Genomic DNA, 17,597 nt, shown 5'->3' on the forward strand with positions numbered 1-17,597 from the left:
TGGCCTCAGACATTTACTATGTGACCCTGGATATGTCACTTAACCCTATTTGCCTCAGTTTCCTCATCTGTCAAATGAGCTGGAGAAGGAAAGGACAAACCACTCCACAATCTTTGCCAAGAAAACCCTAAAAGGGGTAACGAAGAATCGGACATGACTGAAAATGACTAAACAACAACAACAAACCATTTTCTGAATCCAATCTAGTTAATGTCCCAAATACGCAGTCAGGTTCCAGATCTCATCACATCTGCTTTTCTGACGTCCCTTGTGTCTCTGCCCTTCTTTTTGCTCCCCTGACCACCACTGTTTTAGGCCCTCATCATCTTTGACTCTTGCAGTAGCCTCCTAATTGACTTCCCTGCTTTAGGTTTTTTCATGTTCCATCCTCCTCTACACAGCTGCTGAAATGATGTTCCTGAAGCACAGGCCTGACCATAAATGACACTCTACTACTTGGTAAACTGCAGTGGTTCCCTATTACCGCCAGGGTCAAATAGAACACTCTTTTGGAAAAGTCCTTCACAGCCTGGCCCCAACTTACCCTTTTAGCCCTATGTGTATTCCCCTTCCTGTGTACTGTATACTGCAGCCTAAGCAGCATTCCTGTTCCTCACACACAATACTTCATCTCCCATATCCACTCCATGGCGCTCCCCCATGTCTGAATGCAGTCCCTCATGCACCACCTTCTGCATTGAGTCTGATTCACTTGGAGCTGCTAGTAGTGCCCCTTTTCCCCTTCAAATTACTTTATCTTCTGTATAAACTTAGGCAGATACGTATCGTCTGCTCCGATAGAATATAAGCTCCTTCAGAGTAAAGACTGTTTCATTTGTCTTTGTAAACCCGGAACTGGGACAACGTTTGACTTTTATTTTAGTGTAGACCTGTGATTCTGTTGGTGTAGTCACCTCCTAGTGAGGATATCACTTCCACCCATATAGATCTGCAGCTTCTGTGTAATAGCTCCTCATAGTGAGCTGTTTGAGGTCCTGAGAAGCTAATGAAGTTCAGTCGACAGTCATACAGCAGTGCATATCAGAGGCCAGACTTGGGTCAGGTCTTCCTTACTCCAAGATTGGCCTAGCCACTGTGCCACACTGCCCTTGTTGATTCATCGTTAGGCTAGACTCTTTTATACAAAACTGGCTTGTATAAAATCTGATTTATAGTCAGCATTAAAGGTATGCCTAAATATTTTTTCTTACAACAAGATTTCACTTTAGGGATGTAGCCTGTATTTTGTGTCAGCCTTAATATTTGAGCCTTTAAAGTAAATTGACTTCTCTGATGTATTCTAGATTATATTTCCCTCTATTATATATATCTAAAATTTTAGTCACAAATAAGTTTGTGCATATTGGTTTCAGTTTATGTATCAACCATCAGGATTCCCATATCACTTCGAGGGGTGTAAAGATTAATTAATGTCCAGGGCCTGTTCCTGGAACTGTATCATCAAATTGGAGAGTTAATTTGTATAAAAACCTTCATTTTCACAATATTAATTTTATTGCCGAACCTGTAAAAATTGGATATAGACTTTTTAAAAAGCCATCATGAAACCAAAGTCATCGTAACTTTAACTGATTTTCAGGAGACAGATGCAATCACAAGGAAGCAAGCTGGTTTGGGAGGAGTTAGTATACTTTTAGGTTAATCCTCTTTACCATCTAGATCCCTAGAGCCTGAAAAACTGTGCTTACTATTTAGAGTGATAGAGGCATTATAAGATCCTGATGATGACTGTTATTGGTATTAGCTTGTACTTATTCATCGTTTTGTGGTCACAGAATGCTTGAATGTGCATGATAATAATAGCATTTATGTAGCATTTTAAAGTTTGCTTTGCAAACTTTATGAAAACCTTTACAAGTATCTCATTTTCTCCTTACAACAATGCTGGGAGGTAGGTCTATCTCCATTTTACAGATGAGGAAACTGAGACAGACAACGATTAAGTGACTTGCCCAGGGTCATATATTTAGTATGTGTCTTAGGCTGAACTTGAAATGAAGCCTTGCTGACCCCAGGTCTACCACTCAGTACTGTCTACATACCAATTACATAACAATGAAATACCAAATGTCATTACATTGATTCTCCTAACAACCCTCTGAGGTAGGTAGGGTAGATAAGTATTATCTAAACACTAAACAGACAAGTTTATATTTTGTCTTAGAAGCAATGAGAGTCACTGGAGTTAGTGGAGTAGAAGAATGTTATGGTCACATTTGTGCATAATGAAAATCACTTGCAGGATAGACCAGTTTGGGGGAGGTTTGAAGTAGGAAGACCAATTAGGAGGCTGCTACAGTCATCTAGTAGAGATTTAATGAGGGCCTGAACTCAAGTAGTATCTATGTGTAAGAGTGGAGCATGCCTGGGAAGCTAGATGAGTATCCTGTCTTTATGTTTCCCTCATTTTTAGGGTTGGTAGGACTTAAGGAAGTGTCGAAAAGGAGAAGGTGGATTCGGGCTGGGAACCATGTGGTGTTCTGTGTAGAACATGAGCATTAATTAGCACATGGGGCAGGAATGACAGTTATGTTAGTAGGGCTAAGACTAAAAACTAGCCTTAGTATAATATAATAGATTGTGACCTGTGAAGGATAGGAGAGAAACCTAAAGAGATAAAATGAGCCAGAATGAGGAGAGCCTTGAATGTAAGGCTCAGGAATGTGAACTTGACTCCATGGATCACTAGTGAAGAATCATTGCAGGTTTCCAAGTCAAGGGAGGAGCATGATGAAGAAGGCTTTGTAAGAAGGTTGATAAGGTAGTGATGTGCAGGATTAATCAACAGGAGAGGAGCAGGGCTGGAGAGTCATTTGGGGGCTATGCTAGGAGATTAACTGGACTAGGGTTGATGGTATTGATGAAGGTACAAAAGCTGGAGATGTGAGGTCAGGCCTGGGCATTTGGATTTGGGGAGTCCTTTATGTAATAGCTTATATTAATATCACCAAACACCTTAGTCTTCCACTAAAGTCCTGTTCTGATGTCTTATAATGGCAGTGCTGACTGACCACTCCAAGATGGTTAGGTTTTGTAATGAACAGATAGCCTTTTTTCTCCACAAGGATCCGTTCAGTTCAGTTCAGAGGGATTCAGCACTAGGTTGCCCATATGATGATGAATATACTTCCGTCATAGACCTTCCTGAAGAGCATCTAAATGGTAGCGAGATTGTGATCTGTGTTAATGGAAATCATGGACACTTTAGGTGTTATTGTTTCATATGTTTAGAGCTAGAAGTGACCTCAGTATTGTAGTCTACATGAGTAAGCATTGTTCTCCTTTTTAAAAATAAGGAACTAGGCGCAGAAATTATTTGACTTGTTTGAAACCACACAGCTAAATGGCAGAATTGAGACACTTTACATTAGCTTTTATAATTCCTGATCTCACGCTTTTTTCATTTGGTTGTGCAATCTCCTTTACCAAATGAATTGTGCCAATGAATACGAGTTAGTAGACATCTCCTAAGGTCTCTAGTGGGTAGAACAATAATGTTTTAATGGGAACAAGATGTTTTCTGGTAAACTCCAGGCTAACTAAAGGTTAACTGGAAATAGAAGACAGAAGACTGAGCCCTGGGGACTTTTAGAGTTAGGGAATTGAAAGGGTAGGCTATGAAGGAGACAAAAAAAAAAAAGAGTCTAAAAAGGCAGCTAAGTTAAGGAAGCCAAAGGAAATGTTTCAAGGAATTTGTCAGGATTCTAAAATAAGCAACTTGAGCCAAGGGTACCAGTTAAGAAATTGTGTTTCTTAACCTGTGGAATTCTCTGTTGAGAATATAGGCAGTATGAAGACTGATTGTTTTTGGCAGCTAAGTGGTACAGTGGCTATAGAGCCTGGTCTGGAGTTCATAACCAGCCTCAAGACCCTTACTAGCTGTGTGACGCTGGACAAGTCACTTAATCTTTGCTTGCCTCAGTTTCCTCATTGGTAAAATGTTATTATTATTAACTATTATTGGATAACTAAATTAATTATCATTTTTATATTAATTATAATTAGGATATGTTTTAAAAATGTAATTGGAAGCTTTCACTTATGGATGAAAGTTATAAAGTTATAAAGTTTCCAATACAAAAATCATCTATAATAGTCTATATAATAGATTCAATTTAAAATAATTTCATTTTCATTATTTTTAACAAGGTACTATGTCTGTGTTTAAAACTACTTTTGGAATAGTTTTATTCTGCTTTATATGGAATACTTTTACTTTGGACACTTCTTACCCTTTTTGTCAAATGTCTTTGTAGGACTGCCATTTTTTTCTCATGAAGCATGAGTTCTTAATTCTTTGTTTAGTTTCAAGTGTTAAAATAAATCCATTTTTTGTTTAATTTAGAGTTCAACATTCATGCTACTAACATAATGCTTTGTATTTAATTCCAGGTTTTACTTTATGTCATTTCCTTTTAAACAGGGTACATTTCAACTCTTACTTACTTAAAATGATAGTGTTCACTGGCTACCCACTTATGATTTTTTTTCATCCTTCTAGATGAAGTTGGGGCTCTTGTTTTTGACATTGGCTCCTATACAGTGAGAGCTGGCTATGCTGGTGAAGACTGCCCAAAGGTAAGTACAACTGTTGAATTGTAGGATGTGAATAAAAATAACATTACATCGCTTTAAATAAATTTTTTATGTGGAACAATATAGAAACAGGACTGTATAGTTCAAAAGAAAACTTAATTCAGCAAGAATTTATTATCGCAATTTTATGCCCAGTCCTTGTGCCAGTGCTGAGAATCAAAAGACAAAGATGAAACAGTTCATGTCCTTAAAGAAGCTTATATTCAGCTGGGAGAAAACAGCATGTACACATATAAATAATTTAAAAGTAAGAAAGCAGTTGAATCTGTGGGGATCAGGACAGGCCTTGTATAGGAGGCAGCAATTGGGCTGAACCTTGAATTGGGATTCCAAGAAGCCAAGGAACAAATGGGGGCATTCTAAGCACTAGGAGAGCCTCGAGAAAGGTGTGGAGATCAGATAAAGAGGATCGTGTACAAAGAACCTCAGGTAGGCCGGTTTGGCCCAAACAGAGCACATGAGGAATTGATGAAGCCTTACACATTTGCCTAGTGTTTGCTACATATTAGGCACTCAATAGATACTTGGCAATTGGCTACAATTAAATGATAGCAGCTACTTTAGCTCAGTGGTATAAAATTCAAATTGAAAGCAGCCTCTCCATCCCCATATTGACTTAGAAAACCGCAAATAATTATAACATTATCTATGTTGTGTTGTATTTTTGTTTATTTTGTTAAACATTTCCCATTGACATTTTAATTGGGTTCAGGTAGCACTTGTAGTTTGACACCCTTGCTTCAACTAATCTTAATAATAGCTGACATTTGTATACCAGTTTAGGGTTTATAAAGCATGTTGCTAACACATGATCGATTGAATGACCACAGTGACCCTGTGAGGTAAGCAGTATAGGCATCGTTCTAATTTTACAGATGAGGAAACTGAGATTCAGAGAGTTGAAAAAATATTTCCCCATGGTCACATAGCTCATAATTGTTAGAGGAAGAATGTGAAGCAGCGTCTCTCCTGGTTCCAAGTCTAGCACTTTTTCCATGAAGGAAAGTAATATGTACTGGAAATAAGCCTTCACTTAGAGGCTGAAGTCACTGTGAAGGGCTTTATATGCTAAGTAGAGGAGTTTGTATTCGGTCCTTGAGGCCATAGAGACAATTGCTGGAGCTTCTTGAGCAGTGCAGTGACAGGGTTAGGTAGATCAGTGTGGCAGCCAGGTGAAGACTATATTAGGGAAAAGGAGAGCTTTGAGTCAGGAAGGTCAGTGAGGAAGCTATTGCAATAGTACAGGAGAAGGGGGATGAGGTGTTGTGTGAATAGAAAGAAGGGACTGAATGTGAGAGGTATTGAGGAGATGGAGTTCATTTGACTTTTTTGCCTGATTGCATAAGGGGGAAAGAGGCAATGATGGCTTGAAGTTTGTGAACCTAAGGAGAACAGTGATGCCTTCAACATAAATAGGCATGTTAGAGGGAAGAGTTTTGAACATGTGGAATTTTGAGATACCTTTGGTACCATGCTTTGGGAGTCATCTGCTTAGAGCTGATACTTGAAACCATGGGATCTAAAAGAGAGCATACATAGAATAGGAGGCAGGGCAAGAATTTGGGGGAGTAGGAGGAGGTGGGATGAGACGCCCATGGTTATGGTATGGGTTTAGGGGGAAAAATATTCTTATAACTTGTCTCCTTTTTCTGTTTCTTTTATTGCAGGTTGATTTTCCCACCGCTATTGGTGTGGTACTTGAAAGGGATGATGGGAGCACATTGATGGAGATAGATGGGGATAAAGGCAAACAAGGAGGCCCCACGTATTACATAGATACCAATGCATTGCGGGTTCCAAGGGAGAATATGGAGGCAATATCACCTTTAAAGAATGGAATGAGTATGCTACTTTTTTTCCCTTGGAAATAATGACCAATATACTATATGACATATTTTTTACATGCAACATAGTTTTTCTTCTTATTAAAAAAAATCTGTTTATTATGTATTACTTTGTTGGTTGCCCTGGCTTTGTGAAGAAAAACTACTACATTTTTTCTTAGTAGATCCAGGTTTCTTTTTATTTATACTTGAAATCAAATCATACAAATTTCCCTATGTTAAAAACAAAACAAAACATAACATGTTGTTAAATATATGAGGGGAAGGAATTATGGCGGGGGGTTCATACAGAATATCCAGGATGCCTCTCCAGATTTTGTTAGGGGTTTGGTTTAATATTCCTGCTTTCATTTTATTGATGGGAAAACTGAGGAATAGAGACCAAATTACAGCAGTATAAAGAAACCAAAACCAGGTCCTGACACTCTCATTCCCTGCCGATAGCACAGTTGAGATGCTGAGACTGTCGCATCTCCCAGTACCTAGCTGGTTGAAGTGAAATGTTGGAAATCCTACCTGCAGTAGTTGTCATCTCCCCCAGGGCAAAGCCAACTACCTGATTTTACCCAGTGAACTTATTCTTCTCTGTACATGTTAGCTCCAACTACTCTCTTACTTCATACCCCCTTGGAGGGTTCTCTTTCCTTTTCTCTGCTAAGAATAGCCACCAGGACAGCATTTTCAGCTTTCCTACAGGTTTCCTTTATATGTTTTTTTCACTGTAGTAATTTCCCGGTATACATACTCTCTTCTTTGTTCCTCCTATTGGACCAAGAGGAATAGTTCAGCAAAAGTTACTGACAGAGCAGCCCCATCTTACATCATATGCAGCATTCTGCATTTATGATTCCCAGCCTCTCTACTAAGCAGGGGATTGTATGTTCTCCAGGACATTGGTCCTTCCAATTAATTAGGCTTTTGCTGCTGTATTGTAGACTTGGTTGTGGTATTCTCCTGTTCTGCATTTCTTTTTTTTTTTCTTTTTTGCTTCATCATCTTTTTCTAAGAGGTTCTGATGACCATGTCAGTATTGTACAGCCATGAAGGATTTATGGGGACCAGGACACCCGGATTTAGGTGCCAGCTTTGCCACTTCATCTTGTGGATGAGAATGAGTCACTTTACCCTGTTGGTCTCACTTTCCTTATTGGCAAAATAAGGGGCGCTCTAGCATGACGTCTAGTTGTAAATTTCTATGGTTCTGTACACTTGTCACTGTTCTCTTATTCTGTTCTCTTGGTTCATATTGTCTTCATAGCTTGATTGTAAGGTCCTTAATTATGCCTTATTCTTTTTTACATTTGAATAGTGTTTGCTACAGATTAGGCACTTGATAGATACTTGGTAATTGGCTACAGTTAGTAATAATTAATGTTTTACCTTAGTGGTGTAAAACTCAAATAAAAATGGACCCTGAAGGTCACATGTTGACTTAGAAAACCACAAATTAACATTATCTGTGTTGTGTTGTATTTTTGTTTATTTTGTTAAACATTTCCCAGTGATGTTTTAATCTGGTTCAGGCAGCACTCAAGGTTTGACACCTCTGTTTAGCTCATAATAAAAGCACTTTGATTAGATGATGGAAGTTCCCCTGTGAGATTAGCACCATTGGCATAATTATTCTAATATTATAGATGAGGAGAGTGAAGTTCAGATAAGTTAAGTATTTGCTTACTTTCACCCAGAGTGATCATTAGAGGAAGAGTGTAAACCTGGGGTTCTAGTACTCTTCCCACTTCACTGTGGTGCCCTTTAAGTTAGACTTGTCTTCAGAGCTACTTGGTACAGGGTATCCAGTAAAAGATATTTAATCTGGGGAAACCACTGTCAGACCCCATCAGGCATTTACTGAGCTATGTTGTGATTTTCCATCCTGGAGATGTGTTATTACAAGGAGTTGAAGGACCAAAGGAAAGACTGTCTGGAAAACGAAGTCTTCTTTTTAAGTGTTTTACTATGAAGTGAAAATACCTGTTATTGAGGTCTTCTGGGTTTATTAGATAAATCATTGGAATGTATTTTAAAATATATGGCATATTTGTCTTTAAACTATTAACTTTGTTATTGCAGTTGAAGATTGGGACAGCTTCCAAGCCATTTTGGATCACACTTACAAGATGCATGTCAAATCAGAAGCCAGCTTGCACCCTGTTCTAATGTCAGAAGCACCGGTGAGCTAAGGCAGATCTTATATTCTTGATTTCTTTTTAACAGTTATTTTATTAGTCTCAAAAACATTTGAGGAGTTTTTTCTTTCTCTGGTTTAGATTTGAGAGGGCATCTAAATTGGTGCTCTGAAGGCAGGAACTTAATATAGACATTCACACTCTTCACCTTTTTTGTCAGCAACTTCAGGTCTATTGAATTTTCTTTCTAAAGAGGGGCACTTAGTTTTTAAAGAAAAGATGATTTCAATTGGAATTTTAAGAAGACTTTTATTTTTAGCATAACACTAAACATGGGATTAAATAATGAAATAATGTACATTTCGAGATCTACTTCTTTCCATTAGACTCTAGATCTGAAATGAAGAGAAAATAACAAATGTAATAGTAAAAGGGTAATTTGGATCTTTGTATAACATCTTACAGATATGATAGCCAGTTTCGTGCTGAATTCGAAAACAAAGAAGTATAAGTTTAATCTGTTTTAGTAGCTATTTAGAATATGATGAATTTGGAGTAATTCAGTGAAACCTGAACATAGGGGTGCTATTTTTGGAAACTACTGTAAGTTATCCCACTTGTGTAGTTCACTTATTTCAATTTGGTGGAATATCGTAGTTATTTTTTTCTCCCAAGGATTCCTTTACTATTTGGATTCATTTGTATACTTCTTTCACATTTTAGTGCATTAATTTCCTTTGTATCCCAAAGTCTGTGTATTGTCACTTTGATGAGAAATCATATGTTGGACCAGAAATTGAGATTGTCTGATGTTGAGAATAACACGGTTCATTAAATGGAGGAAAAACAGTGATTATAAATTGTGAAAACAGTTTTCTGTGGTTTCTCTTTACTTTCATGATTGCTATGCAAGTAAAAGGAGACTCTGGGTACTGTTAGTTGCATAATTTAGGGTTTAGCTATTGGATACATTGAAACACTTCGGGTACATTTTTAAAATGTCCACAAGAAGTCTGATTTCATTTCCTTTTATTTGGAAGATTTATTTTTATTTTTAAGAACTCATAGCAAGAGACAGGTAAATTGAAACCTACTTTTAGAATGAGCTTTCTTTGCCAAACCAGCAATGATACGTGATTATGTAAATATTGGATATTGATTACTTTGCTTCTGTGGTAGTGAGTTTTGAGATTACCATGTTTAAATTATGAACCAAATAGTCACATTTGAGTATTGTTTTTCTCTCTCCTCCCCTTTTTCTCACCCAACTCCAAGTGGAATACCAGAGCAAAAAGAGAGAAACTGACAGAGCTGATGTTTGAACACTACAACATCCCTGCATTCTTCCTTTGTAAAACTGCAGTTCTTACAGCGTATCCTTAAAGTATTGATACTTGTGGGTTTTTTTTTTCAGAAACAATATAAATGTGTTCATTAAAAGTAACACTACTGGAATTGAGGCATTAATCAGCTTTCTTATTCATAGGTTTATTATACAGTTTGAAGATTGTCATGCATTCTTCTCTTTCTGCCTTTTTGGTATGGCATTGCTACCCAAAAGGTAAGAAGAGAAAAAGAAAGCCTACATTCAAATCAGTTATATTGGCTGCTTGCTAGCGGCCCTACTGGCAAAAGGTTCATCGATGGGGATTGTAATAATAAAATTCAAGTTTTTTTAGATTATCTATATTTTGTTAGCCATACTTTTTTATTTTCTTTTACCACAGAAAATTTGGGGTTGGCTATAAATGCACTTAAGGAATTCACTGAAACACTTACTGAATACTAATTGTGCACAAAGCATTCTGCTCGACTCTGTTGAGGATACAGAGATAAATGAAATATGTCCGCATTCTCACTAGTCTAGCTAAGGAGACAAATATATGAAAAGTTAGGTAATAAAAGACAGTAATATAAGAAGTTTATGATTAATTTGAATTGCATAGGTTCTGATTGCTTTTGCGTTAAGAGCGGTAAAGGATGACTTCTGGCTTTACGGAGGAGGTGGCAGAGGCATGACCTTGGAGCATCACGAGTGAAAATAGTGCAGAGGGTGACAGATGATGATAACTGTTTATACTCATGTAGCACTTCCTAGTTTAGAAAGGACTACACATATGTTGCCTTCATTGTTTAGAGTGGCCTCTTGGGACAGTGAAACAAGCATTTAGTAAATGTGTCCATGTGCCAGTTCTTATGCGAAGTGCTGGCAGCAGAAACAGTCCCTGCCTTCAAGGAGCTCACACTTATGATAGAGATGTAAATGCAAGATGGAATAGATGGAAAGTGTATTTTAAAAATTAATGCATGTCATTTGTCAACAAGAAAATGGTCTCAGTTTTTATTAAACTAATTTCATAAACATTGTTATTTAAAGAGGCTTTTGTCACATTGAACAGAATTTTAGGTATCTTGAAGTCATCTCCTTAACTCCTTAAACTAGATTTGCTAATGGTCGTTCCACAGGGCTAATTTTGGATAGCGGGGCCACTCATACTACTGCCATTCCAGTCCATGATGGATATGTCCTTCAGCAAGGTAAATGTCCTGGAATAACACACGTGCACTAGCACACACATGATTTATTTAGAAACAAAAATCATCAGCAGCTATCTTAGGCATTTTCAAGGAAGAAAATGCCTTTTGGTTCTTACAGTTTTTATAAAAGGCTGCTCTTTGGAATACCGTGTTGTTAAAGCTGATGTGCTTAGAAATTGAGAGCTTGTGAGTTTACTAGTGTGTTCCATTTGGGGATTGGTGCCTTGAAGGGCTGGTGTTATCTTCCTCCTCTGTCCCAGGGAACTTGATTAGGAATTGATGGCCCTTGGGCATTCCTCTTTTTCCTGCAGGAATTGTGAAATCACCTCTTGCAGGAGACTTTATTACCATGCAGTGCAGAGAACTGTTCCAAGAAATGAATGTAGAATTGATCCCTCCATACATGATCGCATCAAAGGTAAGTAATAGTTGGATTGGCTAGGGATGGTTTTGTCTTTTCTCCTGCCACCCTCCCAGGTTTAAATCTTTGAATTGATTCCACTCCTTTTGCTACCTCAGGAGGCTGTTCGTGAAGGATCCCCAGCAAATTGGAAGAGAAAAGAAAAGTTGCCACAGGTTACGAGGTCTTGGCACAATTACATGTGTAATGTAAGTAGCTGCTTTTTTCATGTGATCACTCTCTGTAGTGTTTCTTTAGTGGGATGTGGGAAACATGATGTTAAAATGCCTTATGTTGTAGCTATAACTGCTCTGAGATTGGGTGTGTACTCCTGACCCCCTGAGCAACTCCCCTCCCCTAAAGAAAGTCCTGGTAACTATTTTGAAGATCTTTTATACATACTTATATGGGTACTTCTCTCCTCTACTAGACTATAAGGTTCTTGAAGGCAGCACCTGTCTTTTTATCTAGAGTACCTGGCATGTAGTAGATGCTGGATTATTTTCCTGACATCTTACCTTCCTTAGGACCTCACAGGTGTTTCATCTCTTTAGTAACATTTTATAAATAAAGTGGATTAGTTTGTTTGGGTGTATTTGATTCTTGCCAGACAAATAGCTTACAAAAGAATTGCTATTTGTTTTGGATCTTATGAGTTATAACAGCATATTTCTTTTGGGAGGCAGGATCAAATGCTGAAAATGATTGTATTTCTAGGATATTTATTGAGCAAAGTCATGGTCTCCTGTGGACTGGTTAGCTCCATTCTGTTCAGTGGCCACTGGCTCCATCTCCAGTCTTACCTGGTTGTCTTGTCAGTATGTGCTAGGAGTCCAGGTAGAGTAGCACAGGTGCAGTTCCTCTCTGCTCCCATTAAAATCAAGGCCTGGGAGAGACCTTAGAGATATCTAGTACAGTCCCCACATTTTACAGATGGGGAAATCCAGGACCCAGAGAACAGAAGTTCTTACTCAAGGTCTCTCACCTAGCATGTGCCCAGCTCATATACAAAGGACTTGAATAAGCTAGTATGAATTGTAAGCATGTAACTATTAAAAGTTTTGAGACTGGAATTGGTCATGCCAGAGGTATGCCCTCTTTGTTTTTTTTTGAATCTTAGAATTAGAGATAAAGATATTAAAAAGATTTCCTGGGGGGATTAATTAACTCCTAGCAAAATGATCAGAGATAATGACATCACCAAGGCTTATTATAAACGTTTACTTCCTAGGGAGAAAAAAAAGTAGCCTTATTTTTGTTTTGTGCCATTATAGTTTATAGCAATGATTTGATCTGGATTTGGTCTAGTGCTGGCAACCTTACCTGCTCAATTAATCAGTAAAATTGGCTGGATTAGAACAGCTCTTTAATCCCCTGATAGGTGTGGGTAATGAACTGGTACATATGAAAAAAGGAAAGGGCTTTTTAGAGAGGAAGATCCTATATTAATATATTTGATTTCCCCAACCCGGAAGAGAGAGCTTGTTTTAAATAGTAAACCCGGGGGGGGGGGGGGAAGAAAACTAATTATTGTAGCAAGTCTTCTTTCTTCAGGGGAGGAAAGGAATAAAATTAGGTCTTCTCTTTTCATTGCTCTTCCGGGGGCTTTGCTGTTTTCTGCTTTCTGCTACTTCTCCACAAGGACAGAAGATTTTGGTAGATGGTGTGCTCTGTGTGAGCCAGCGGTGTGGCTTTGAGAGGCACAGCAGCCAGAATGACGGAGGGCATTGTTGTTTGTACTCTGCTCACATTGCGTCTAAATTATTGTGTTCATGTCTGGGCTGGATATGTTAGGAAGGACATTGATGTATTTGAGAGTGACCACAGGGGTGATTGGTGGGTTTCTTTTCTGGGAGGTGGGAGGTTGGATGACTGCCTGCCTATCTGAAATGAGCGGGAGAGATGGGTAAAAGTTGGACTAGATGGCCTCTGAGGTTATGTCAGCACTAAGATGCTGAGAGTCCCAATGTTCCATAAAAGTTCTATTCAAGTCTTAGCTAAATAACTTTTAAATTTCCTGAATGTATTTTTCAGTATCCAGCGCAGCGTCTTGTGCATGGTAAGGCACGTCATGTTTGCTGAAATCGTGATTCTTTCAAAAGGAATTCTTTATTCAGCAAGTACATAATAGCTTCTCTATGTGACATGTATTATTGAAGATTTTATATCTTTATGGCATTCAGAGTGATTAAAGGTAATTTATGCCTTGAAATCTACCCATTGTGGACATTAGGGTCTGTATCACACAGTGACAATTTCCATCAAATGATATGATTAAATAAATAAAAGTAAAAATTTGTTTTTAAAAAATCCTAACTGTTATAAAATTTTTCCCCCTAGTGTGTGATCCAGGATTTCCAAGCTTCTGTCCTCCAAGTATCAGATTCAACTTATGATGAACAGTATGTTCTCTTGTTCTGTCTGTAAATCTTGTGACTTAACTTGAACTTTCACACTCATCTTTGAGAGGCCATATTTGTCTGGTGATTTACTTGACTATTTTATCTCTTAGCTATAGAAATATTTGTGATTTTAGAAGTGGATAGGAGAGGATTTGATTTTGTTTTTAAAGTAAATCGTAGCTTACGTTTGAGTGTAAGTATGAATTAAAATGTACCAGTTTAAGGCCAGTGAATACAGTGTTATATAATACTGCTGAATATTATATTTTCTTAAAGCTTCAATGAATTTATTGCACTCCTAGTTTTCTTCTTGTCCCTAAGCATTTTCAGTAATTTCTCTACTACTTTTCCCTCTTTTTAAATTTTTCTGAATTTCTTTCCTCAGAGTGGCTGCACAGATGCCAACAGTTCACTATGAATTTCCCAATGGCTACAACTGTGACTTTGGTGCTGAGCGACTCAAGATTCCTGAAGGGTTATTTGACCCGTCTAATGTGAAGGTAATGATGGAAGTGGCTTGGAAACTTTTGTATGGTGCTACCAGTTTGGTTCTTCTTCATAGAGTTGTAAATCCTGAAATGAGGCTTATTTTTAGAAAAGCTTTTGATGTACTTTATTAAAGTATGAGGTGTTGACCAGTGACTACTCATTTTATTGCAGGGGTTATCAGGCAACACGATGTTGGGAGTCAGTCATGTTGTTACCACAAGCGTTGGGATGTGTGACATTGACATCAGACCAGTAAGTGTTATCTTGTTATTGTATATCTACCTCTTCACTAGATATTTTAAAGTATGTAACTACATGTGTACACTGTACAGTGATGATTTCTGTATTTGACAATTCTGTGTACAACTTTGTTTCACCTGAGCTGTGGTGCAAAAGACAAATATGTGCTTTGCAGACTCATTTTAGATTTTGATCTTCACGTCTTAGATTTTGTGTTGTTCATCTCAAGTCAATATAGGACAATGTTCACATCACTTCAATTCAAGAAATATTTGTCAAGTGCCCATGAGGAGTCAGGCACTGTGCTAAGTTTATGTTCTATCTCAGTCTCCACAAAGTCTTACTGTGGTGCCTCATCATAATATGGAGGTGTGATCCTGGGTTCTCAAAGGCTGGCCCAGTAGTGTTGGCAGCATTAGCAAGTTTTACCACCCTAGAAAAGCTTTTATTATGGTCCAGGCAACAGATGAAGTCTGCTGCTTATGGCCCAGCCCAGTGAAAAACCAGTGACCAGTAGGTTGGCTTCTAAGAGATGATTTATTTCACCATGGTAATGTTTGAATCCAAAATAAAAAATGGTTATCAGTCCTATGAGGCCTCCTTCTTCTTATCAAGTGAAAGTGGTGGAGTGACAGTAGTAGAAACAGTACTAAGAACATCACTGTCTTTAGACCATCTGTGTGGTGGTTGTTTGGTCATTTCAATCATGTCAGACTCTTCATGACCCCATTTGAGGTTTTCTTGGCAAAGATATTGCAATGATTTGCCATTTTTTTCTCCAGCTCATTTTACAGATGAGGAACTGAGGCAAACAGGGTTAAGTGACTTGAGGTATTGAGTTAACTGTTGGCCTGCTAAATATGAGGTCTCTATTCAGTGACCAGTAAACTGATATCCTTTTGGAAGAACTGAATCACATAATTATAGTCATTCTTGTGATCAATGAACCAGTGAGCATTTATTAAGTACCTTCTTTGTGGTTGGCACTGGGGATGCAAAGGGAAAACTATTGCCCACAATGAGCTTACATTCTGCTAGGGAAAACAACATTGATACAATATATACAAAGTAATTTTGGGGATGGGGAGTCCACTGCTAGATGGGGGATCAGGAAAGACATTGAGTAGGAGGCAACATTTGATCTGAGTCAGGAGAGGAGCTAGGGATTCTAAAAGGTGGAAGTGAGGAAGGAGGGCATTCTCAGTATGGAAAAGAGCCTGTGTGGAGATTAAGGAGACAAAAGATGGAATGTTGTGTATTAGGATAAGCAAATAGGTCTTGACTGGAATATAAAAGTTTGTGAAAGAGAGTAATGTATAATAAGCCCAGAAAGGTAGACTGGAACCATGCTAGGAAGGGATTTAAATGCCATGTAGAAGCTTGTATTTTTTCCTAGAGGAAAGAGGAATCATTGGAGCTTTTTGAACTCTTGTAGTCAGATCTATACTTCAAATGTATCATTTTGGTAGTTGTGTGGAGGATGAATTGGAGAGGAGAGAAATGAAGGACAGACCAATTAGGAGGCTATGGTAATAATAAGCAAGAGCTGATGAGAGCCTGAATCAGAGCGATGGCCTTGTGAGTGGAGAGATGGGAGATAGATGGGAGCAATGTCATGAAGGTAAAATTGGCAGTTGAGTGGATATGGCGGTAAGGGAGTCAAAGAGGTAAGGCTTGACTAAGGTTGCAAACCTGGGTGATGAGAAGAATGATAGGATCCTCTACACCTAGGGCAGATTTAGGGGGAAGTGGACAAAATCAGCTAAGCCATGTCAGTGTTTACTTTGGTCATTGGTAACTTCTGTGTCTAGGGAAGGATAGAAAGTATGTTGGAAAATAGGGTTCAGATTTAATCAGTTAATTAGGCCAAAGGCTTGTATTACATGATGGAGAAGCCCCATACATATGTTATGTTGGACATGGTGAGTTTGAGGTGCCTATGGGACATCCAGGTGGAGTTATCCAACATAGCAGGTTGGTGATGCAGTCCTGGAATTTAGGAGAGTGATAAAGGCTCCCAAACAGACCCCAGAGTCATCTGTACTGAAGCCATGGGATGGGATCATGGAGATAGAAGTGAAAACAGAAGGCGAAAGGAAATCACAGCTAACTGGAGAGGTGGCTTACAAGTTCTTTTCTGGAGGTAAATGAAAGAATTGATGGGAATTGTTTCATTGAATGGCCAAAGAACATCAGAGATGTCCTTTCATGGAAGACTGTCATCTTGACTTGAAGTGCTCCTGATAAGCATCCTGGAGATAATTGCAGCCTGTGGCATGAACATCTGCCACAGAGGCAGAGAGATTTTGTAAAGAAAACAACAAAGTTCTCTGAGCCATGTCAGCATCTGCTTTGGTCAGCCTTGACTTCTGTGCCCAGCTGAGGATGACAACAAGTGTGTTGGAAAGTAAGCTTCAGATTTACGAATGGAGTAGACCGAAGGCTCAGGAGGACTGAGAGCCCACATCTACGTTTCATAAATGTTTTACCCAAGAAGAGAGTCTGAAAGTTCTGCATGTGGCAAGAGCGCTGAATCTTAAAGAGAGAGAACTTGTTATTTTTTGTATTTTGAACTGGTCATTCAGACAGCTTTAAATCTAACTGAACTGTTGTCTCGGGCACATCTCTACCATACTTAGAAGACTAGCATGAGAGACTTTGTCAAATATTTTGCTAAAATCTAGACAAATTTTTTTTTCATATCTATTGGCACGTCCCAGATCTACCAAGCAAGTGACCCTGACCAAAAATATAGAAGACAAGTCTGGTGTCACCTGTTCTTGTTGAAGCTGTCAGCTGTCTTGCTGTCAGCATTTATTAAATACCTACTGTGTGCCAGGCACTGGGCTAAGGGTAGTATGCCAAGCAAGTGCTGGGGATACAAATATAAGCAAAACAACAAAAAGTCTCTGCCCTCAAGAAATTTACAATCTCGTAG

General features: G+C 38.4%; 1 protein-coding gene across 1 annotated transcript in view; it reads left to right on the plus strand.

Annotated features, from left to right (window-relative positions):
• Positions 1–17,597, plus strand: part of ACTL6A (actin like 6A) — a 29,363-nt gene that overhangs the window by 3,697 nt on the left and 8,069 nt on the right. The window contains exons 2-11 of the mRNA XM_036757797.1: positions 4,523–4,599; positions 6,285–6,459; positions 8,535–8,635; positions 9,866–9,963; positions 11,034–11,128; positions 11,440–11,546; positions 11,648–11,737; positions 13,869–13,930; positions 14,316–14,430; positions 14,591–14,671. Of these exons, the coding sequence (XP_036613692.1) occupies positions 4,523–4,599; positions 6,285–6,459; positions 8,535–8,635; positions 9,866–9,963; positions 11,034–11,128; positions 11,440–11,546; positions 11,648–11,737; positions 13,869–13,930; positions 14,316–14,430; positions 14,591–14,671 (1,001 nt within the window). The remainder of the gene's footprint in view (positions 1–4,522; positions 4,600–6,284; positions 6,460–8,534; positions 8,636–9,865; positions 9,964–11,033; positions 11,129–11,439; positions 11,547–11,647; positions 11,738–13,868; positions 13,931–14,315; positions 14,431–14,590; positions 14,672–17,597) is intronic.

Source organism: Trichosurus vulpecula, chromosome 4, assembly GCF_011100635.1.
Source record: "Trichosurus vulpecula isolate mTriVul1 chromosome 4, mTriVul1.pri, whole genome shotgun sequence".
In the NCBI taxonomy this organism is placed as follows: Eukaryota; Metazoa; Chordata; class Mammalia; order Diprotodontia; family Phalangeridae; genus Trichosurus; species Trichosurus vulpecula.